At 40.8% G+C, this 25,917-nt stretch overlaps 1 protein-coding gene across 1 annotated transcript in view; it reads left to right on the top strand.

Annotated features, from left to right (window-relative positions):
- GABRB2 (gamma-aminobutyric acid type A receptor subunit beta2) overlaps window positions 1–25,917 on the top strand; it is an 809,897-nt gene that overhangs the window by 777,352 nt on the left and 6,628 nt on the right. The window contains exon 6 of the mRNA XM_073620842.1: window positions 23,572–23,709. Coding sequence (XP_073476943.1) covers window positions 23,572–23,709 — 138 coding nt within the window. The remainder of the gene's footprint in view (window positions 1–23,571; window positions 23,710–25,917) is intronic.

Here is a 25,917-nt window from a genome sequence, read left to right on the forward strand (position 1 = left end):
ACTGGAACCGTCAGCCCAGTTCAGTAATCAAAATGTCACAGGATCACCAGATACCTCCTTCCAGTATCCACCAGACACTCTTTAGTAAGGGAGAGGTTAATGCTCACAATGCCACAGAACAGTCATACTCCTTCTGATTTCCACCAGACACTCTTCAGTGAGCTCCCCAGGGCAGATCATTGAATGAGGGTTCCCTGGACTACCTTCAAAGTGGGTCTTTAGGAATAGGCCCCCCAGCTATGCCCCAGCTGGAATATTAGCTGGAAACAGGAGAACTGCTGCAGATGGATGTATTCCCTCTTTAAGCAGCAGAGAACCCCTCTGCTCTAAATCTCAGACTATTTATGTGCCTCTCCAGCTACATTCTGGGCACCCCCCCCCCCCCCCAGAAATCAGGCACACTTAATATTCACGCTGCTCATTTGCCTTGCTTAACCTTCTGTGTTTCAAAAGCCTCTCGAAAGGAGGGGAGAGCAATTCAACCTGCAGCCTGTGAGATCCAGAACACCCAAAAGTAATCAACAACTGCTCCACTGACTACAGAGGAGGCTTCCTAGCTTCCTAGCAACCTAGCTATAAGGGTGCTTCAAACAAAATGGCGCAGTCAGTGTCAAAACTACAAATAAGCCTTTCATTTCTAGCCACTTGCCAACCGCTAACTGGCAAAATATGTAATTACTTTGACGTTTAATACTAGGTTAATGGCTGCAGCTAGATGCCATAACCCCCGGTATTATTTTCTCTCAGGCGCTGGTCTCTCTGATATATGCGATCCGAGCGGCACATTTGCTACTGGATCACTTTTGGAAGCGGAGGGAGGGGGCGATTGGTAGCTCCATGAACAAATCCAGCACTTGCTGTAGCTGGGCACAGAGATGAGTGAAGGAAAGCTGGCCCCCGCTTATCTCTAAGGCCTAGGAGGACCATATGCCATGACGTCACTTCTGGTTCCAATAAAGTACAAACGAGACCATTTTTTTTAAAGCAAAAGATCAAAAACATTGTTTTTAATTTTTTGCTTTTAAGGGTAGAGGAGAGATTTGGGGTCTTTTATACCTCAGATCTCTCCATAAAGAGGACCTGTCATGCTGTATTGGTAACGTGATCAAAAAAAACTTTTTTAAAGGGACAGTGTTAAAATTTAAAAAATGTAATAAAATAAATATTTTTTTTCTCTTTAAAGTGCCCCGTCCCCCCCGTGCTCGTGCGCAGTGGTGAACATATACATAGGTCACGCCCACATATGTTAACAGTGTTCACACCAAAGTAGGTATTGCTGCAAATGTCAGAGGGAGAGCAATAATTCTAGCACTAGACCTCCTCTGTAACTCAAAACCGGTAACCTGTAGTAATTTTTAAAATGTTGCCTATGAGGATTTTTAAGTACCGTAGTTTAGAGCCATTCCACAAGTGTGCACAATTTTAAAGCATGACATGTTAGGTATCTATTTACTCTGCGTAACATCATCTTTCATATCTTACAAAAAATTGGGACATAGATTGTGTTTATTTTATTATTCATTAACCCCTCTAGCGGTAATCCCGAGTCTGGCTCTGGGTGGATTTTCAATACCAAAAGCGGTATCCCTGAGCCAGACTCGGGATTGCATCGCAGGATCCTTGTAGAGAATACTTACCTTGTCCCTTGGATCCTGCGATGACTCACCGCTGTGATCGGCGAGCCGCCGTGTCTCGCTCGATTCACAGTGCCGAGCTCCGTTCCCTGCGAGCATTGCAACGCACGGGGACGGAGTTCGGTGTCAAATTCAAAAAGCGAAACACACAGTACAGATACAGTATACTGTAATCTTACAGATTACAGTACTGTATCAAATAATTACACATCCCCTTTGTCCCTAGTGGTCTGCCCAGTGTCCTGCATGCAGTTTTATATTATATATTATAGTATATATATATATATATATATATATATATATATATATATATATATATATATATATAATATATTATATATTCTATTATATTAAAACTGAAGATTGTCCATAGCAACCACAACTGTCCCTTTACATCAAAAGTGGTTTTAGACCAGCTAGAAAACAGCGATAATAAATTAAAATCACTTGCAGAATTGAGTGGTAGTGATTTGTGGGGAAATCCATTACCAAACACTAAAAGTAACAAAAGCAACAATTCTGCAACTGAGCAAATTTCAGTGTTTTTGATTTGATTACATTATTGAATCATTTTTATTATTATTATATTATTATTTGGTATAATTATTTATAGTTATTTATTATATTATAATTTTTTATTTCGTTTTTCAAACTTTATCATACCCGGGATGTCTACTAGACTCTTGTTTGGACAGATTTAAGTGAATTATTCCTAAGAATTACAGGCCTACAATATAAAACGCCAAATTTCTGTGCAAAATAATTGTACCGCTTTCAGCACCTAAAATCTGAAATAATCATACTGCCAGGGAGGTTAAAATGTATTTTTCCCCAAAAAATTGCATTAGAAAAACAGCTGCACAAGAATCGTTTGACATAAAAAATTGCAACGACCACCATTTTATTCTCCAGGACCTCTGCTAATATATATATATATATATATATATATATATATATATATATATATATATATATATATATATATATATAATATATATATATATATATTATAATATATTATGTTTGGGGGGTTTTAAGTAATATAGCACAAAATGCTGTCTTTTTCTTAAAACAAGCAAAGAATTTAAGAACAAGGCCTGGTCAGCAAGTGGCTAGTTAGCAGTTCACCAACTGAACTTATTGTTGGAGAAACTCTTAAAATATGTTTGATATGTATAAAACAAGTTGCAGCAACGCCATTATACCACATTACCATATGCAACTTTTTTATACTGTATATAATAAAGTACAGGTGGATAACATTAATAAACAATGGCCTTTAAAATGAAGCTCGCATCTGGTCCAGAAATGATTATTCATGCAAAACATAATTGTTTTACTGAACAAACTGCCCTTTAGGCATATAATTAATAAGATAGGCCAGTTGACAGCAGGTAACATGCTGCAAAGAAAATGCTACCTATTGCTTTATGTAAATATCAATGCATACACTCTGTTTAATTGGGCCTCTGTACAGGTCAGACTGATATGATTAATCTCTCTTACCTTATACCTCACACTGAATGGGCATTAGAAAAATTATTTCCATTTTAAGCTAATCATGCTTTTCTATTGGTAAATTAACCCCCTTTGTACATATTTTTTTCTACTATATTTTGTGTCTTGGAGCAACATGAAGTGCATGTATTTATAAATGACAACATTTGCACTCATGTGGAAAATCATGAAAGAGGGAAACATATAAAAGTGTTGACATGAATACATTTTATGCAAGCTGTAATTGCAATGAAAAGGTTATCAATAATCAGTATTTTGGGAAATAATACATTTGCTTGTTGTTGTTGATTGCAGTCAGCGAATAGGGAACAACTGAGAAAATAGTATTTATAAATGGCGAAAGGAAGGGGGTAACGAGGAGATGGGAAATAAATGGATTGGGCTGAAAACTGAAAAGGATAAGGAGGATATCATTAGCATAATGACATTGTTTCTGATCTTCTAGTGGACACAACTTACTACTGGAATTCCTGTCTGTACACATTCAAATAATTCAGATGTTTCTAAAATACCAGTTTATCAGAAAAAAAGTCACTTTTGGTTTGGAGTGGTCTGGTGCCATATGGCAAAGGCCAGATGAAAAGCTTATATCTGAGTGATGTTTTTTTATATTTTAAGACAGGAGAAAGGAGTGCACCTTTTTTACACATGACACCTGTTTAGCTTGCTGTTGATTTATTGTACATACAAAGATAACATGATAGATGTGGCATTATGTTCAGGTTATCAATTCTCAATAAATTTCCTTTTTACATGGCTATGCACTAATATACCAATCTACCAATGTAGTTGTGTTTGCATTTTCTGGCATTCTATTTATCTGACAGCTATGTAGCCTTCGGGGATAAATTAAACATGGTAGTCAAATTGTACAAATAAAGAAAGTGGATTAACTTCAGTAAAAAAGATGCAAGTCCAGTTAAAACAGTAAATATAGTACATAGTACCATATTTAAAAGTGACTGCAGTATTCCATCTGATGCAGTAAAATACATGATACTGTTGTATATATAATTTAAAAAATGTGTCTCTTATAATGTAAAATCCTTACTCATGGTAATACTGTACATGTACTTCCTTTCAATGCATGGCAACGCATCTTATTTGTATTGGTACATTGTAGTGCCATTCATTTTGAACAACACCCCAACACATCTCCACAATGAAACTGTGCTTTAATGTACTGCAGCACAACACAACTCACACGTTGCATTACGATACAGTGCTCTGATCTGCAAATAGAATGCTCTTAATTGTCTTATGTTGTGATTACAGCCTTTATATTTTAAAATGCCTGAGGCTGAGTTCACACTATTGTGAATTGGATGCGGGTTCCAGCTCTTTATGGAGCCGGTTCACATATCTCCATTGTGGCTCCGGTGCGAATTTGCACAGGAGCCCTGTGCTTCTTTTGGTCCATTTCAGGTCCAATTTCAGCCAAAAATTTAGGCTGAAATCAGACCTGAAACTGTGCAGGGTTATGCACCGGACCCCTGCTGTGAGCCACATTCAAAGATAGTGTGAACCCAGCCTAAATGTATAAAAGTGAAGTGAACAAGCACTTTCCAGTCTCTATTTGCGCTTTTTGCTGCCTGTGTTCTTGTTGCAGTGATATCATTTCCTGTTCTTACCCTACTCCACTCCACTAAAAATGTGTTTTTATTCTGTGATAAAAACAATAAAATGGAGGTTTTGACACTTAACTCTATCCAAAATTAAAAAAAGATAGGCTTAGCTGGAGTTGGACTTTTAAGCACAAATCCATCCAAATCTGTTATTTTATTTCTTAGTATTGGATATAGTTGCAAAAGACAAGATCTTTTAGTTTTTCTTACTGTATTCTGTATTCTCTCCTTTGAAGAAAAAAAAAAGGCAAGCTATTTATGGGTTAACCTTTCCCAATATTTTAAACACCTCAATACTGGGCACTTTCACCCCCTTCCTGCCCAGGCCAATTTTCAGCTTTCAGTGCTGTCATGCTTTGAATGATAATTACTTAATTAGTCATGCAAAACTGTACCCATATGTAATTTTTATCATTTTTTTCACACAAACCGGGATTTCCTTTGGTGGTATTTAATTACCACTGGAATTTTTTGCGCTACAAATAAAAAAATCCTTCATTTTTTTTTTAATGCGTTTTTCTTAGTTTATGTTCTACAATTTTGCAAATAATTCATAAATTTTGACCAAAATGTATACAGCTACATTTCTTTGGTAAAAAAACTAACCCAAATCAATGTATATTATTTATATATGTAAGAAATGTATGTCATATACTCATAAGTGTCATCAAATAATCTAAATGGCAAACAATAAAGGTTGAAAAAAATTAAAATAAAAAAATCTATAAAAACATATCCAGTCCACAGTGAAAAAAGTCCAATTATTCATGCTCTATTAATGAAGAGTGCTTTACAAAATGATGCTTCAGCAAAGTGCCTTTCCCACACAAACACACGCCTCTAATGCCGCGTACACACGAGCGGACTTTTCAGCATCAAAGGTCCGACGGTCTTTCCCACGGACTTTCGATGAAGTTATGACGGACTTTCGAACGACCGGACTTTCCCACACACGAACAGACTAAAGTCTGTTCGAAAGTCCGTTGGTTTGAACGTGATGACGTACGAAGGGACTAGAATAAGGAAGTTCATAGCCAGTAGCCAATAGCTGCTCTTGCGTCCTATTTTGTCCGTCGGACTAGCATATAGACGAACTGATTTTTCGACTGGACTCGAGTCTGTCGGAAAGATTTGAAACATGTTCAAAATCTAAAGTCCGTCTGATTTTCGACAGAAAAAGTCCACTGAAGGTCCAATGAAGCCCACACATGGTCGGATTGTCCGACGGATTCGTTCTGTCGGACCAGTCAGGTCAAAAAGTCCGGTCGTGTGTACACGGCTTACAAGAAGGATTGGATCTCAAGTTAGAGAGATCATACTCGCTTCAACAGGTTCCAGCCGCCAGAGATTTTCCACTCATTAGCTCATTTAAGGGTGCTCCTTCCATGTAATGTTACTTCTCCACTTATCACAGTGTATCTCGTTTGTCCACTGAATCCATATAAAGCTTGCAACTGTAGGTTTAGGATTCCGCCCGGATCTCGACCTCCCGTCAGCTGTTCTATGCTAACCTCAGATTTTTTTTTTTTAGAATTTTTCACCTTTATTGTTTGAAATTCAGATTATTTAATAGCACTTATGAGTATATGACAACAGGTTGCGCACGTATTTATTTTATATATACTGTATATAGTTAGTCGTGTATCCGGGCTTATATAAGTAGTAGCATCATTTACATTACATATATTTAATTTATACACTTCATTCACACAGTTTGGGTAAGTGCAGAATATTTATATATTTTCTAATGTATATTATTTTGTCTGTATGAAAGTTATGGAATCTACTAGCTATGGTGCCAATCATGAAAATTGACCACACCTGATCTCACCTGATGTACAGATGGCCTATCTCAATTGTTGAGGCCCTAACATGCCAGGACAGTACAAATATCCCCAAATTACCCTTTTTTGGAAAGTAGACAGTCCAAGATATTTAGTAAGAGGCATTATACGTTTTTTAAAGTTGTAATTTTTTCCCACAATTCTTTGGAAAATTAAGAAATGTAATTTTTTTTTTCGCAAAAATTGTATTTCTCACACGGCATAGGCATACTTGCTACTACATCCCAAAACACATTCTGCTACTCGTCCTGAGTATGAGAGACTTTCACAGCCTAGCCACATAGAGAAGCGCAACATCCAAAGAATTCTTCAGTATTTATCCACTTTAAGACCAGACCTTCTTCTGACACCTTTTGTTTTACAAGTAAAAATCTGTATTTTTGTAAGTTACAAAGAACCCCCAAACATGATCTATTTTGGGTTTTGCAAATTTTTATGTCACACTGTATTTGTGCAGCAGTTTTTTTAATGCAATTTTACACACTAATGCCGCATACACACGGTCGGACTTTTCGGCTACAAAAGTCCGACAGCCCGTCCGACACACTTTCGATGGACTTTTGGCGGACTTGCAGCGGACTTTCTAATGAACGGACTTAACTACATACGATCACACAAAAGTCCGACGGATTCGTACGTGATGACGTACGACCGGACTAAAATAAGGAAGTTGATAGCCAGTAGCCAATAGCTGCCCTAGCAGCTTTTTTGTCCGTCGGACTAGCATACAGATGAGCAGATTTCTGGGTCCGGCGGAGTTACGACGTAAAGATTTGAAGCATGTTCCAAATCTAAAGTCTGTCAGATTTGCGACTGGAAAAGTCCACTGAAGGTCCGGTGAAGGCCACACACGATTGTCCGCCGGCTTTGGTCCGTCGGACCAGTCCGGTCGAAAAGTCTGACCGTGTGTACGCGGCATAACGCATAAATACATTTTCATGAATTTCAATGCACACAAAGACATTATAATACCCACATTTTTGGTAAAAAATAAAATATTTGCTGCTCCGGGTAAATAGATACCAAACATGTCACGCTTTAAAATTGTGCATGCTTGTGAAATAGGGCCAAACTCCAAAATCTCCACACTTTTTAAGCCTTTATTGGTTACCAGTTTAGACTTACACAGGAGGTCTAGTTCTAGAATTATTGCTCGTGCACTGGTGTTTGTAGCAATACCTCACACGTGTGGTGCAATCGCCGTTTACTTATGCGTATAGTATATTTTGTACTTTTTGCTATAACAAATATCCCCATTTTTTTTAAAAAGCAAATTTTTCCTCAGTTTAGGCTGATATGTATTCTTCTACATATTTTTGGTAATAAAAATCGCAATAAGCGTATATTGATTGGTTTGCGCAAAAGTTATAGCATCTACAAAATATGGGATAGATTTATAGCATTTTTATTATTATTTTTTTTTTTTTTTTACTAGTAATGGTGGTGATCTGCAATTTTTATCGGGACTGCGACATTATGGAGGACACATCGGACAATTCTGACACATTTTTGGGACCATTGGCATTAATACATCGATCAATGCTATAGACATGCATTGATTACTGTAAAAATATCACTGGCAGTGAAGGGGTTAACACTAGGGGTTGATCAAGTGGTTAACTGTGTTCCCTAGTGTGTGTTCTAACTGAAGGCAGGAGGGGACTGACTAGGGGAGATGACAGATTGCTGTTCATACTCTGTATGAACAGACGATCTGTCACTTCTCCCCTCAGAGAACAGGGATCTCTGTGTTATGAGCGATTGCGGGAGCCCAACGGTCATCGAGACCACCGGACACTCACATCGGCTCTGGGGGCGAGCTGCAGGCACGTTCACATGCCTCTGGTGGGGCGAGCGCGCCCCTAGCGGCCGCCTTAAGGAGCGGCGTAACATGACAGCGATTCACCTGCCCATGCCATTCTGCCGCAGTATAACTGTGGTGGCTGGTCGGCAGGTGGTTAAAGAGGAACTTCACCCAGAGCTGATAAAAGTAAAAGTCAACAGCTACAAATACTGTAGCTGCTGCTTTTTAACAACACATACTTACTAGCCCAAGAAGTCCAGTGCTGTCTTCCTACAACTTGAAGTGTTTCAGTGCAGTCTTCAGGCCCGTCTCACCATCTTGGATTTGGGTGCCAACTGTAACATCCTGATCAGTTCCATCCAGATATACAATAACCCATATACATTTTGTTCTGTAAAAAGTAATTTGTATTTGTATTTCTATCATTTTAAATACTGTATATCATATATTTTATATTACACAAAAGTTTAGTGTATTATATAAACAATTGAAGCAATGAGTCAAAAGTGAGTGTTATAAATCAGTATAAAGGCTAATGTCCTCAAACTGCTTTGTTCCTCTATAGGGAAGGCTGAGAAAGTGAAATATTGGCTATTTCCAGACATGCCTTGACGCATAATATGATTTACCTCTTGTTAAACAGCAAGCTGTAAAACTTTACAGATTCACATATTTGAAGTGTCAAAGCAAGCCAGATGCAAAAGTACATCCTATTTAAATTTTGTTGTTATAAAACGCAGCATGAGTTGTAAATTCAACGATGCACATCATAACATTTCCAAGACAAAGCTGAAATCAAACGCATCAGCAAGTGCTACATTGTGCTGGAATATTTTTAGTCTGTAAGCCTTTTCTTATTAACACAGCTGAAACCTGAAAATTAAATGCATGCATGCCAGTGAATGCTGTTAAAGTCTTGACAAATAGTACATCGCATTGCAATTTATGCAGAACTAACCTGACCCAATTTTTGCCTGAATGCTCTTTCTTTTTATAAATTGAAACATTGTCTTTCCATAAAATCTTCTGAAAAAACACTCACCTAAATAGCCATTCTTTTTTATTCTTTTCATCTTTGCATTGAAGAACTCTACACTCTAAGAAAGTTGTTATTGAAAATACATATAATACATTTACTAAACTCCTGACAATTACGTCTTCCTCAATCTTCCTAAATGTTAGAAACTTTCAGATTACAAAACTAATACTGAAAGAGACAGATGCACACTGGAGCTACAAATTATGACCTTTGTGACTATTTCAACATTTTATAATTGGCGGTGGACACATCTAGTGACAGAATATTTTAGTCAAATCACCACTGGACTTTTTTAAATTTGATTGCATATTGAGATTGGTGGTGGAAACCTCTAGTCCTTGCATCATTTGATTTTTTTTAGGGTATACGATTAATTTTTGGACTTTTAAGGATTTTGTTATATATTTATTGTACTTGATATGTTATATCACATTTATAAGTATCTGATTCATGTATCATATGCTTTCAGCACTGTATTTTTTGTTCTTTATGCTTTGTAGGTTCTTTTGATATAGCTGCTGTCTATCTACACATTTTCATTCATGCCATATAAGTTTCCATAGCATGGAAGTGTTTGTATTTATATGTTTGAAGGTCATAACCTCTTCGATTGAAGGTCATAACTATCGGTAAGCCTCTTTGAACACAGCGTGGGGTGTGCAGCACACCGTCTGGGAAGATATTCCTTTCACCAGCGCTAGCAAATGGAATGATCACACAGTTTTTTTTTTCTATATTACTTAATATGCATACTGAAAGAGGAGTTCCGACCGCCCCTTTAAAAATGAAAAGTCAGCAGCTACACATACTGCAGCTGCTGACTTTTAACATTAGGACACTTACCTATCCTGGAGTCCAGCGATGTTTACATCGGCTGGTCGGGTGCTGCCGCCGCCATTGCCAATGAAGGGAACCTGGCAGTGTAGCCTTTTGGCTTCACGGCGGGGTCCCTACTGCGAATGCGCGAAGCGCGCTGCACTTTCTCACTGGCCCAGCAGAAGGGGAGAGAGGAGGAAGGCTGAGCTGCTGAAGTACTTTGCCACGGCCCGGGCTCCTGGAAGTGGGGACAGGATATCTGTAAAGAACAGGTACCCCCCCCCCGAAAGGTGCCAAATGTGGCCCCCTGGAAGGAGGGAGGAATCAGATAAGCTGAAGTTCCACTTTTGGGTGGAACTCCACTTTAAGTGTATGGACACATATGATAAAGTCTATATTACTTGGTATTTGGACACTTAAGTGTTTGGATACTTATGATAAGGTCGATGTATAGACTTTTTTGGTTGCATTATATTTGCACCTTATCTGTGTGTGATCAATGCATATATAATATGATTATTTGTTTTCATACTCATGTATTTTCTTTTTTGTTTTTTTTTTTAGTTCAATAATTTTTATTAGATTTACACGCACAAAAACAAAGTACATTCGAAAAAGGAACATTTGGTACATACAGTAGGTTATATGAAAGTACATAAACTGGCCAACGTGGCCCAAAGAACAGCATAAAAACGTGTTGCATACTCTGAGGATACAGCAGAAATTGTACTTGAATAATTGCTAAAGAGCATTCTGTCAGTATTAGGCCTGAGCTCTCGTATGATATTATCTCAGTGTGAAATGTATGTCGGTGGGTTGATGTGTGGGTTACATAGTTACATAGTTAGTCAGGTTGAAAAAAGACACAAGTCCATCCAGTTCAACCATAAAAAAAAAAAAAAAAAAATCGTACAATCCAATATACCCAATACTATACCCACAGTTGTTCCAGAGGAAGGCAAAAAACCCCAGCAGAGCATGCTCCAATTTGCTACAGCAGGGGAAAAAATTCCTTCCTGATCCCAGAGAGGCGATCGGATTTTCCCTGGATCAACTTTACCTATAAATGTCAGTACCCAGTTATATTATGTACATTTAGGAAAGTATCCAGGCCTTTCTTAAAGCAATCTACTGAGCTGGCCAGAACCACCTCTGAAGGGAGTCTATTCCACCCAATGGATCCTAGCCAGCAAGAGAGAGCAGGGTGAGAGAGAGCTCCCCCAGCCACCCCTAAAGGGATCATGCTGTGAGTGGGGGGTCTCCTGCCCCTCGACTCTGTAGTGCCAATATAACTCCCCACTTAAGAGAGTAGGATGTGAGGGTGTACTGTTAAGGTATATTAGCAGATCACAGTGGGTAAGCCAGATGAGGCAGTACCTAGGGCTTAAAATAGAGATTGGGTTCGGTACGGGAATAAGATCGAGTAGGCCCAGACATACGTAGCTCAAGTGTTGCTGTTCCTTGCACAATTAGTATGCATTATTCAGGACCGGTCTTGTCTTGTATACATTATCGTGGACCAGGGGGGTTTGGGAGAGAAGAAGAGACTAGGAAAAGATACAGGGGGGGAGGGGGAGAGAGAGGGCAAGACAAGAAAAGTCAGTTGGGTCACCCAGAGCAGTATCATCCTGAAAACACAGCGGGGAAGCATCTGGATAGATCCTGGCGAGGAGAGAGGGAACCCTGTACAAACGTTTCAGTATTTTGAGACTGACTTCAAACAGAGACATATTCAATATACCCGTAAAAGATCGTTGGAAACAGGTATACCATTTATCCTGATCCCAGGGTTGGATAGAGATGTGGCTAAAGAAGAGTATGCTGGAGATCCCTCCCCTCTGATCCGTGATGTTCGAGCACCATGATTTATAGTTCGTGACCTTAGGGGGTTCTGGTTTGTTGGGCCAAATCGATTGAAAGAAGGGGAGTATTTGTGAATATCTAAATTGTTCAGAGGGGGGGCATCTCTAGTTTACTAGTGCAGAATGTGATGGAGATGGAACCTGTAGAGGTGAAAATGTTCCCTATTCTAAGTTGTCCTTTATTGAGACACCAGCTGAATGCTAGAATGTTCATTCCAGGTGGAAAGTTGGGATTACGAAACATGTGTGTTAGGGGGCGAAGGGCCGAGATTAAGGAGGGGTTTTTATGCATCCAGAAGCATAGGGCTAAAGAGTGGGAGAGAGTGGGGGACAGAATAGGAGGTCTGAGTTTAGTATGTGACCATAATAAGAAATCAGTAGTGTGGAGAAGAACAGCTTGTCTCTCCATTGTGACCCAATCAGGTTTGGGCCTTGTGAATAGAGAATAGAGATCTGGGCTAGTTGGGCAGCCTGGTAGTACTACCAAATATTGGGTAGAGCGAACATTCCCTGTGATTTGAGTCTAAACAGAATATTTTTAGAGCACCTCCTGCCTTTTGATCCCCAGATAAATTGTAGAATTTTAGATTGGAGAGTATGTAATTGTGATTTCCGGATTGGGATGGGTAATGATCTGAATAGGTATAGGAGGCGTGGGAGGAGGGTCATTTTAATTGCGTTGATGCAGCCCAGCCAAGATAGGTTATGTGTAGCCCAGCTTGAGAGGTCTGACGCCAGTTTATGGAAGGTGGCTGGGTAATTGGAGGAGTATACGGAGTCTATTTTAGGGGGATGATTAACCCCTAGGTACGGGATAGAAGTCGAGGACCAGGAGAATGGGAAATGGCCTTGTAAATTACCGAGTAAGTTGGGGGGAACTGTGACGTTTAATGCTAATGATTTCGAAATGTTGACTCAAAAGCCGGAGATTCTACCAAATTTATTGAGTAGGGAGGAAATGTTGGATGTTGATATCAGTGGAGAGGTGACGAATAGTAGCAAATCATGTACAAACAATGTGCACCTATGCTCCTGGTTTCCGCATAAGACTCCTTTAATGTTAGAATGGGACCTGATCGCGATGGCCAGGGTCTCGATAGCTATGGCAAATAGGAGGGTGGAAAGTGGGCAGCCTTGCCTGGTGCCTTTTTCTATAGTGAGGGGATCAGTGTAGCAGCCCTGAAGTCTAACCTGTGCACTGGGGCTAGAGTACAGCTTGTAGCGTACCTAGAAAGTGTGGGCCGCAGCCCTATCTCTCTAGATCATTAAACAGGTAAGGCCAGGTAACTGTGTCAAAAGCTTTTTGTAGATCGATTGACAGCAGAAATCCTTCTTGGTGAGGGCCCCATCCCATCGAGAGTTGAGGAGGAAGATGATGTCAACTGCCCTTCTTATCTGGTCAGGTCCCTACCTCTCTGGGATAAAGCCCATCTGGTCTTTAAGGATATAGAGAGCGATACAGGATGAGAGTCTATTGGACAAAACTTTTGTTAGGATTTTAAGATCGTTTAGAGAGATTGGGTGATAATTAGACACCACGCTTGCGTCCTTGCCAGGATTAGGAATTACTGATATATGAGCTAAATTTAGGGCTTTATTCAGGGGAGAACCAGACCTGAGAGAATTAAAGAATTTGACCATATATGTGGCTAGGGTGTTGGCAAATTATTTATAATAACCAACTGAAAAGCCATCTGGGTTGAGTTTTGTTTAAGCTGTTTTATCACCTCCAAGACTTCCGATTCCGATATCGGCTCATCCAGGAGGTCAGAGTGTTCTGCAGATAGTTTTGGGAGAGGAATGTTGTTCAGGAATTCATCCAGGCAAGGTTGTGTAGTCAATTGCTTGTTTTTGTATAAAGTGGTGTAGAAGTCATGGAACGTTTCCATGATGCGTCGCGGGTTTTGTGTCAGTTCCCCCGTCTGGGTGCGTATTGTGGGAAAGGCTTGGGACCGGGGCTTAGGGGATAGTTTTGCTGCTAATTTGGCTCCGATCTTGTCCTTCTGGGAATAGAACCATGCTCCTGACCATCTGAGGTGTTTCTCAGCTTCAGTGGTTACTCAAAGGCCGACTCAAGGGTTTCTAGGGATTTTATAGTGGGGTTGCGTTTATGGGCTTTGCTTAATGAGTGGAATTCCCTGATGAGTTTGTTGATAGTTGCCCTGCGTTCCTTTTTAAGTCGTGAGGTGGTTTGGATAATCTTCCCCCCTTATCATTGCTTTGTGGGCAGCCCACAGGGTTTCTGGGGAGATGGTGTGGCTGTTATTAAGTAGGAAGTACTCTTGAATGTCTCGTGCAAGGACACTGCATTGGACTGGGTCACTTAAAAGCCCCTCATTGAAGTGTCATATGAATTTCATACAGGGGTTATGTGTTTGTTGTATGTATAGAAGAACCTTAGAGTGGTCCGAGATGGTGGTATCCCTGATGACCGCTTTTGAGGCCGAGGGAATGTTGTGGGATCGAATAAAAATGTGATCTATTCTAGTGTAAATTTGGTGTGGCGCAGAATAGTGGGTATGATCTTTGGATCTAGGGTTAAGTTCCCTCCAGATGTCCACAAGGCCCAGTGAGCACATTGTGGAGGCTATTGTAGTGCTCTGTTTCGGGGGCTTTTTCAACCAAGAGGGGCCTGACCCTGATTTATCGAGTGATTGATCAAATGCAAGATTTGTGTCACCTCCCATAATTATTTTCCCTTCCAGCTGCTGGCCAAGTGTGGACATCATGGAAGAGGAGAATGTCGCCTGGCCTTTATTTGGGGCATAATAAGAGACGAGCGAGTACTGTGTACCTTCTATAGTACCTTTTACTAATAACTATCTGCCTGCTTGATCTCTTATGTCTGTTGGGGAAAATTGCAGGTTTTTAGAAAAGCATATGGCTACGCCTTTAGTTTTGTTCCCTGCATTGGAGAGGTAGAACTGGGGGTAATTGCTATGGAGTAAGGAGGGATTATATGTTGATGGGAAATGGGTTTCCTGCAGTACAAGGATTTCAATTTTTTAAGAGTGGCAGTGCTTAAAGAGTTTCTGTCTTTTAACTGTGGGATTGATCCCCTGGACATTATGGGTGGCAATACATAGGGGGGTAGGTGTGTTAGTGTCAGAGTACATGGATCAGAGGGGGGATGAACGCATCAACCCTTGGGTTCTTACCCTGACCTCCCAAGGTGGGTTATAGTTCACAGCATCTGTTGTCCAAGGACCCTGAGGATATAGCCGAGTGCATTGCGATGAGCCTCTGGGTGACACGGAAAAAGAGAGAGAGGGTAAGAAGGGAGGGTAGAGAGGACCGGTCCTGGTGAAAGAAGATAAGGCATGTCAAAAACATTGTAGAAAGCAATAAAACAGACAATAAAAGTGCAGCAAAAACAAAACCATAATCCCCTTGCAGGAAGAGGGGGCTGCAACCCTCTTTCTGCAAGTTTTTTCCCAAGAAATAACCCCAAACGTGGGGGTTGTATTGCAGTTTCAGAGTGGAGGAAAAACGCCACCCCGAAACAGTTGGAGGCAAAGTGCCGCCATTCCAGCCATACCGCCAATAAAAAAAAAAGGCTGTAGAAAAAAATGAAAGGTGGAGACCCAAATCTTATATGCGGTGAGTAGTAATAAAAAAAAAACACCACCCCTCGGGAGGGAAATAGGGAACAGAGAAATATTAACATAGACATATGAGTGCGGAGTGTCCCCATATCCATGGTCGGGGATTTCTGCCTCCTTCCCCCAACCTCTCAGTGAGGGGGGAGGAGAGAGAAATCGGCTGTGGAGTAACCATGGGGTTGATCAAAAGATCAATAGGCTGTCCTTAAATATTCTTATTTCCTGTGGAGGAGAATATTACCAGTTCACAGCAAAATGTGATAACTGTGGGTGGTGTAACTCAGGGGACTGATAAGTCAGGTAGGGGTCAGGGAAAATGACAATCAATCCAGGCTAGTGTAGTAGTAACATTGATTGGTTGCCATTAGTTTGGTAGGGGAAGTGGGACCGATCAAGTCTGTTCAAGGTGGAAGAGAGTGACTTGAGGACCCAGCTGACCAGAGTTTGACAAGCGAAGTCCTAGAAGGAGAAAAAAAGGGAAATTTGCAGGAGTCACTTTAAGGGGGACAACCGTCTTTAGATCTCTTTGCTTGTTGCTTTTGCCACAAGGTTTTGATGAGGCTTGTGGGGGGAGGCCTTTTCGTGGATATTGGGGTCCTGGGGTTCAATGCAGGTGCTGGGGCGTGGGAGATGAGGCCCAGTTGCAGCAGCAGGCGTTCTCCATCCACGAAGGTTGAGAAGCTGTAGGATTTATTCATGAAGGCGAAATTTAGGCAGAAAGGAAATGACCATCTATAAGTGATAGATTTTTGTGACAGGATCTGTAGAAGAGGTTTTAAGGATCTTCTTTTCTGTATTGTATAGGGTGAGAGGTCAGCAAATATTTGAATGGAGTGTCCTTGTATAGTAAGGTTCTCTGTTTCCCGGGCCCTTCGCATGACCTCTTCTTTAACCCTGTAAAAAATGCTGTTTTACCACAATGTCTCTGGGTAGGCCATCCTGGTGTGGGGGCTGGAGGGATCTGTGAGCATGATCTATTTCCAGGTGGTGGTCTGGTATGTCTGGGATCAGATTTTTAATAAACGTGCGGACGATCTTATCGTTTTCCTTGAACGATTCAGGGAGGCCTCTGAGTCTGAAATTATGTCTGCGAGATCTATTTTCGAGATCATCCAGTTTTGAGAATGCAATATTCAACTGTTGATGTAATTCCTGAATCCTGTCAATATTTTGGTTGGCTATGGCAATGGTTTGGTCATTTTGAGCTTCAATCACTTCTATTCTGGCCCCTAGGTGATGCAAATCTGCTTGGATTATTGATGTGATCTGTGAGGCAGTTTGGGCCAGTCCTCTGGAAAGCATTTTTTAAAATGTCTCCATTAATGATGAGAAATCGGTGGGGGTAGCAAGCATGGACCTGTTATGAGCCCCTGGATGGTCTGGGGTATTAAGCAGATCATCCATCGGTGTGAGGGGGAGGCCATCTAATGTCCTGCCTATCAGCGATTCAGTGAATGTGGGGGATAATAATGGGTTCAGCTGGTTACTCACTGCAGGAGCATGTGTTTCCTTTGTGTAGGCATCCAGGTCTGTTTAATCAGCGATGGATTCCTCTGGATCCTAGTCCTGGCCTTGTGTGCATGTATCGGCCACCATTTTGGAGGAGGCAGTGGCCGGAGGACCTGTCTTGCTGTGCCCCCTATCATGCGGGGGTGGTCCTCGGGACCTCTGTGACTGGTGGGGGCAGACAGAGTGAATCTCCTTTGATTAATGGCTGTGGCAGAGAGAGCAGGCTGGAGTGGAGCTCTCAGATCATGCGACTATCCATGGAGCTGCCGCGCATGTGCCTTCATGTATTTTCTTTTTCTTTTTTTTTCTAAAATCCAGCTTCCCTATTTACCAATATACCATACCATAACAGTTTACTTTGATTTTGAAAACAAGGCTTGTGTATGGCCACATTTATACACCTAAAATTACCTAGTTGTGCTTTTAGTGTCATTAATTGGTAATGGCACACCAAACACAGAAGCAAACACACATTTTGACACAAGAAAAAAACAGACAATAGTGGCATCATTTTGCCATTAATTGCCTAGCATCTACTGGTCCAAATCATTTGGTGGAGGGGGGATTATGATCTCGGATTGTTTTTCAGGGGTTGGACTTGGCCCCTTAGTTCCAGTGAAGGGAACTCTTAAGGCGTCAGCATACCAAGACATTTTGGACAATTTCATGCTCCCAACTTTGCGGGAAGGCCCCTTTCTGTTCCAACATGACTACGCACCAGTGCAGAAACAAGGTCCATAAAGACATGGATGAGTGAGTTTGGGATGGAGGAACTTGACAGGCCTGCACAGGGTCCCTGACCTCAATCCAATAGAACACCTTTTGGATAAATTTAAGTGGAAACTGCAAGCCAGGCCTTCTTGTCCAACATCAGTACATGACCTCACAAATGCGCTTCTGGAAAAATGGTTAAACATTCCCATAGACACACTCCTAAACCTTGTGGACAACCTTCCCAGAAGAGTTGACACGGTTATAGATGCAAAGGGTGGGCCAACTCAATATTGAACCCTACGGACTAAGAGTGGGATGCCATAAGGCAAGCATCCCAATACTTTTGGTAATATAGTACATATAGTAGAAGTAGAAGCCAACATTCCATCGCTGCCAGATAGATAAAGGCTATTAAGTCTATTAATCCCAGCATGGCAGCTCAGTAAGCTCTGGCTTTTTGGGTGCAGGACAGCAAAGCCAGGAAGGGGAAACTTCAAAGGTTTTTAAGGAGCTATGTGATGTAGGCAGCAGTTTAAGCCATGGCTGCCTATGCCAACCTGAAGTCTGATTCCTCCAAGTGCTGCTGCCATTGTGTATGATGAAAATTATCTGGAAATTCATGTGTACTAGAACCAGTGGGGGCCTGGTGATCAATAAGTGTTGCAGGCTGTGCCATCCTGCCTGCCAAGTGAAATGATTTTGTCAGAAATACAATGGTATGCTACAATACTTCAGTACATCAAAGGTCTACTTTTCTTCACTACTGTCTAATATCAGCTTATGCGGAACTGTTTTTGGCACAGGAAGAAGTCCAGGATAGTTGAAAGGAGCTTACTTAACCAGGAGGAGCTATTTTAGGCCCTTGGCCTTTATAAAAAAACACCTTCCCCACTGACATCAATGCATTTCCCCAATAATTAATGATTTTATGTACTTTTATAAATGTACAAGTTAAGTTCAACATACTTGCCTCTTTTGCATTGCCTTTGTTATTGTTCCTTTAACTATTTCAGGTCAAGTAATTCTATAATAGCATAGGTGTTTTTTTGTAATAGCTACATCTTAGAGTACATTTATTTTACACTTCACTGGTCAGAGCCTGACAAGTGAAGATTGCATATTCAATATGCTTGGATGACTAACTACATTTCTAGTTATGGTAAAATTACCTTACTGTTGACTAACTGCATTGCAGTGAATTTGACAGTTACAATATCTGCCATGTTAAAAATCTGTAGATTCCTTTTTAAATTTAGAAACAAATACTAATATAGATAAGTGCTGGTCTTCCTTACTTCATTTAAGAGAAAAGTGTCAAAGGTAACACCGTAAATATATATTTTTTTAATGTTAGAATTAGCCCTTTAACTGTTTTGTAGGAAATGTAAGCAGCTCAGTTCAAGTATAAATAAAAGAGCTATCTATAGTACATTAAAAGAGATTTGCAGAACTGCAATGTTTTTAATTTTTTGAAATTTTCATGTGAAAGTCATCAGCAGGATTATCATATCTTATCCGTGCTTATCAATCTTTTAAAAAACCTTTATAATTTGTATAACGGTATGTAGAATCTGCTTTTTGATTGTACTCTTCTGGTACGCTTTTTTCACTCTACATCTTAACCAAGACATACCCCTTTTAATTTAGGTTTTTATAGGCAAAAAATTATGAACTGTATTAAACAATAAACATGTGGTCCTTTATTGATACAAAAGCAAATAAAATAATAAACACGTGTGGCTGTTATTACATATGCATGTATTTACAACACACGTAGATTAAACACATATTGCTGTATCTTTCATAAGCAGACTGGGTTGTATCTTGTGACCGAAACACTCGAAGAAGGAAGGTCTGTATCTTCTTCAGGGGTGTATAGATGCAGAGCAATAGTACTCCACACTAATGAGTGCAGAAATACAAAAACAGCTGTGTCTTTAAAAATCCTGAAAAACCCGGTTTGCTGCCACTTGCTTCAGAACACCACCTGAAATGCTACCAATACAGAGGAGCACCAGTGGAGAAAAAAAATATGCAGGCCAAAGGGTAGCCACTGTGGGGAAATTGAATGTCGATCATTTGTATAAAAAAAAACACAATGTTAGAGTGTGGTTACTATAAATTGAAAGCTGTCCTTTAAGCCAGTGTGGATTCAGGCACATAAGGATCTTTCCCGAGTGTGGTGGTCATGGGTGGCCTGTCATAGCAAGTCAGTTTCACGCTACATCTACCATTCAGTTTCTTCAGGTCAAATAAGTGTGCTTGGAAACTAAGCTTTTTTTGTTCATGGCAAGGATAAGGCATTTTTTTAACTAAAAATAAGGAATTTGGTATTGCTGTCGTGTGCCCTAATAGCTAGTGTCCAGGTTGTGTGTTTGTGTGAGTGTGGGGGAGTGTAATTTTGGCTCCATTCACGCTTTTAGTTAACCCAAAAATGTAAAGAGAATTTCCTCTAAGGTTCATATTTATTAAGCAATGACTGGTCAGTTCACTGCTCATTTGCAGTTTATTCTCCACTCCACAAGGCAATGCAACAGTCAGTGGTTATGGACAGAATTTGACATTAATAGCTAGGATATAGCATTGTTTGGTTCTTATGAAGGACCCACCATTGATTCCCATCATTGATTAGTTCTCACGAAGGAACCACCATGCTTATTTCTACTTATGTCTGTGCTCTCATCCTCTGATATATTTGCCCTTTAGTTAATGCACTGAAAAAAATATTTATTTTCACTCACTGTCAGGGAAGTATAGAGCTTCCCCAAATGGGAAGAGTGATTGGTATATATATTGATGACAGAACTAGGCAAAGTGCAGTTCACAGGAGATTTGGTGAACCCCTTGGGAAGTCTTGAACCTTGAACATATCTCCAAACTAAAGTATATGGGAGCTGACACTTTCTATTTTTTCTAAACTTTTTCATGGTTGTTGTGCAAGCTTTTATTATAAAGGGCATGCATTGGCCCTGCCATGAGGGCCAATGCAAAAAGAAATTTAAAAGAATACCAGTCAATGGAGAGTGGAGGTTCCTTATAAAATTCATGCCAGAACCTTATCCAGATATGCAGCTTGAGTGTCCAGGCTTTGGGAGGATGCGGCCCTCCTTCTGAACCCTATCAGGACACATGCCCTTTAGTAGACATAGTACTAAATGAACCCATATAGAGAAAGAGAGACTCCCATATGAACTACCTGGTGATCCTACATGTTAAATTATCTATATTATTTGTTCACAAAACTGACAGGGCCAGGAGATTTATATGGAGGAAGGGATTTAATGGCTTTGTCTACTTCTGCGGGGGTGATTGGAGAAGATAGGTCTGCAAGTTGGGAGTCTGTTATAGACAGAGGACTAATGGAATTTAAAAAAAGGTGGAGAACTTCTGGGGCTGGGGTCTAGAATGTGGGTTCATCGCATAGATTGTATAATGTGGAGTAGAATTGATGGAAGTCTTCAGCAATTTCCGATGGGTTAAAGACTTTTCGGTGATTGTTGGTTTTTAAAAAGGGAATCTTTGATGCCGCTGCTTTGCGCTTATGTTGTTTGGCTAAGAAAGCACTAAGTTTGTTGTTTAGTGCATAAAAGGAGAGACGAAGTCTTTTGATATGGTAATCAAATGAGCACTGGAAAACGCTGCGAGGAAGGTGGCAGCGCTCTGTGTGAAGAGCCAGCACCATCTTGTCTGTCCCCAAGCCCCGGGCCAGGGAAGAAGTCTGTCAGCTTGTGGAGCTCTATCGGCTGATTCTTTCTCTGTGTCATGTTCGGTAGGGTCTCCGAGAGATGTGCTGTCAGTAGGAGTGTGGGTGCAGAGGCTGTAGCAGGCGGATCTGCTGTTTGTTTCCCCATTCTGATAGAGAGGGAGATCTAAGCGTTATATCCATGAGCGACCAAGCTCCGCCCCCAATCCCACATGTTAGCAACATAATCCGGGTGTGGTTTGCAACGTCCTCAGAAGAGGAAAAAAAGAGACTGTCTAATCCAACTAGGGGTGATATATATATATACCAAAGGCACTGCCCTGGGTCCCTCCCAACATCACACTGGTGGAGCTAATGAGGGGAGGCGTCATCACCTAAGTGGCAGCAGCCACCCAGCAATTGCCGCTAAAAAAGCCTGCCTCATGGAATAGCCGCTGATGTTATAAAGGTGCGCCAGCGCAATGGCGCCAAATTTGATGGGCATGAAGCGTGGCGCCAATGCGCATCATGTCGGTGCCCACCCAATCTCCCACATCCTGAAGGGGTGGAGGGGAATAGAGGAGGGGCCCCGGGTGCGCCTCGCAGGTCCCGGGTACAGAGACAACCACATTTTCTTTTTTGAGTTAACCATCAAACTACATTGGTATCTATTTTTTTTTCACATACACACCTTGCATCCACTCCTAAAGAAGTGGAGTGAATTCCACGAAGAGCACACGTCAAGCTTTTTTAGATGCATTATAATCATGCATTTACAGCTTAGATTATTATGAACTTTCTGCAATCATTAATTTAATATATATTTTATGATATGGATTACAAGCCAGCCCACAACAATTATACTATATACTGCAATGTGTTTTTCATGACATCTGTGTTTACATATGCCATCATGATATCTGCATGTATATGAAAGAGTAAATGTGCCATCATGCATTTGACCACTTTACCAGGTATGTGTCACATGCTACATTTAAAGTCCTAAGCCATTTCCTTTTACATTTCAGATTCAGGGATGGAGGCGTATGGCTATAAAATGTCATGGGCCTCATTTAAAGTCCCAAAACCCCCTTTATACCCTATTTGGTCAATGACATCATCTAGGATCCCTGGATAGTTTGCTTTCAAACAGAAGCTGGACAGATATCTGTCATTTAACCACAGTGATACTACTGCCAATAAATGGGAGATCCTTGGCTCATTTGTGTACAAAGAGAAAGCTGAGTATTTGCATTGGTGAACTGGCTAAATATGCCCAGCTTGTTCAATGGATCACTGAACTGTGAACAGGCTAGGTTGGGGTTGAATATATGTTCAACCCCAACTGGAAGTTGCTCCCTACTGGTCAATTATAGTAGTGTAGGAAGGCCAATGTGTCTAAATTAACTTACTTATTTTAAATATATGACTTTATGAGACCCATAGGGAAATCCCTGATGGCAAGGCAGAAGGAAACTGAGAGCCAGGCTAATAAACTGTTTAGCAATCCATTGTGGGGCATTAACACTTATGAGCATTAATTTGTATTGTCTCAGGAGAGCCCTGCATCGTGAATTGGCTGACAACAACCACAATGAACAAAAAAGTGCATAGAACCCAGTATGTGCATTGTGATGCACAGTGGTGTGCTTTGCCTTGTGCATTATTTTACCGTGCATTGGGGTGCTATTTGCAACGGATGGCACTGCAAAGCCCTGTGTATAGAGTAGGTGCAGTGCCATGAATTGAGTGAAAGCAAATTTTAATGCACATTGCCACAGCACACAAATGTAAATGGGTCTTTGATTCTAAATATTTGATTCATTGCTGTAATACTCTTTAGTAATCTATTATTTTAAATACTATAGACAATCATCATTCTTAATTAGGTTGTTTATCTGTGTTTTCTGTTTCTCTCTTAGATGGTTATACTACTGATGACATTGAGTTTTATTGGAGGGGAGGCAACCATGCTGTCACAGGAGTTGATAGAATTGAACTGCCACAATTTTCCATTGTAGACTACAAGCTCCTATCAAAAAATGTTGTATTTTCCACTGGTAAGTAAATATAATGTATGTAAAATGGTCATTATATGTCTTTTTAAAATGTATTGTGAATGCTCCACTTTTAAGCTATGTACAGTATACATAGAGGCCATAGTCTTGTCCTGAAAACATTATATGTTAAACAAAATAATACTGACTGTTACTTATAAAAAGTTTGCATAGCAGTTCGCCCAGTGTAAGTGTGTGTAGATTTGTTCTGTGCGGGCAAAGAAAAAAACAAATGTTATTAGGCTATTTCCTGTGCCGGTTGAAAGGATTTCATTGATTTAAAACAGTACATACCACATTTGCCCACTAGAGAGTGCAAAGTATCATAGATATGGGTAATTATCTAGGTTACTTTTGGTTAACGCAAGCTAATCGTACTAGCACAATCCAAGGGATAGGTTCGCAGAATCTAATTTGACCACTATAGATTACACATATTTACAACCACTTATGACGCTGAGCCGCTATGACTGAAAGATCTGAAGTCTAATAAATTAAATGGGTGGGCTTGGGAAACCAAGGCTAATGCTGTGTACATGCGACCAGTTTTGCCATTGGAATAAACTCTGAAGGTTTCTCCGACGGAACTCCGACGGAATTCCATTCAAGCGGTCTTGCCTACACACGGTCAAACCAAAGTCCGACTGTCCAGAATGAGGTGACGTACAGCACGTACGATGGGACTAGAAAAAGGAAGTTCAATAGCCAGTAGCCAATAGCTTCCGTCTTATAGAGCATGCATCGTTTTTGGTCCATCGGAACAGCATACAGACAAGCGGTTTTCGTGATAGGAATTGTTTCCGTCGGAAACATTTAGAACATGTTCCATTTCTAGGTCTGTCAGAATTTTCGAAAAAAAAAGTCTGATGAGGCACACACACAATCGGAATAGACGATGAAAAGCTTCCATCAAACTTTTTCTGTCAGACATTCTGCTTGTGTGTACACGGCTTTAGGAGAAAAGTACTAGAAAATGCTGGATGTCCTCCAGCCATGAATCTACCTGAATTGCTTAAATTTCCAAATTATACTATGGGCAGGTTACAGTGAGCAGTGAAATCAGTAAGTAATTTCAGCACAGAAGGGGAGTTTGTACAACACTGCAACATTAAAGGTAAAGCTGATGTTTAATTCTAAAATTATATGTGAAGCCATAGTCATTACATTGTAAGGAAGGTGGTGATTGAGGATACCCTCAAGTACTCTCTTATGTATTTACAGTGGTCATGTGACCGCTGTTCATCTACCTTCTGTGTATTAACCACTTGCTTACTAGGCACTTAAACCCCCCTCCTGCCCAGACCAATTTTTAGCTTTAAGCACTGTCACACTTTGAATGACAATTGCACAGTCATTCTACACTGTACTGAAATTAAATTTTTATAATTTCTTTCACACAAATAGAGCTTTCTTCTGGTGGTATTTAATCAATACTGGGATTTTTATTTTTTGCTAAACAAACAAAAAAAGACAGAAAATTTTGAAAAAAAACAAAACATTTTTCATAGTTTGTTATAAAATTTTGCAAACAGGTAATTTTTCTCCTTCATTCATGTGCGCTGATGAGGCTGCACTGATGGGCACTAATAGGCTGCACTAATGGGCACCTATGGGCTGCACTGATGGGCACTGATAGGCTGCACTGATAGGCACTGATGAGGTGGCACTGATGGGCCCTGATAGGTGGCATTGATGGGTGGCACTGATAGGTGGAACTGATGGGTGGCACTGATGGGCACAGGATGGGGGGCACTGAAGGGCACTGCTAGTTAGCACTGATAGATAGCATTGATGGGCACTGGTAGGTTACACTCATAGGCAGCACTTGCGATGAGGCACTGATTGGTGGCATTGATAAATGGCACTGTGGTCACTGATAGGTGGCACTGTGGGCAGTGATAGGTGTAACTGTGGGCACTGGTAGGTGACGCTGGTGGGTACTGGTAGGCAGCACTGTTGTGCACTGGTAGGTGGCACTGGCAGGTGGCACAGGTGGGCACAGATGATCCCGCGATCGGGACCAATGTCCCTCTGACAGCCGCCGGTGATCGGCTTTTTTTACATCACATGATCAACTGTCATTGGATGACAGCTGATTACGTGGTAAGGGGTCGAGATCGACCCCTTACGCCGATCTGTGATCAGCCGAGTCTCATAGACTCGCTGATCAGAGAGCGCGCCTCACGCACCCTGTAGAGGGGGTGCAGGCTG

This window comes from Aquarana catesbeiana, linkage group LG03 (genome assembly GCF_042186555.1).
Source record: "Aquarana catesbeiana isolate 2022-GZ linkage group LG03, ASM4218655v1, whole genome shotgun sequence".
Taxonomy (NCBI): Eukaryota; Metazoa; Chordata; class Amphibia; order Anura; family Ranidae; genus Aquarana; species Aquarana catesbeiana.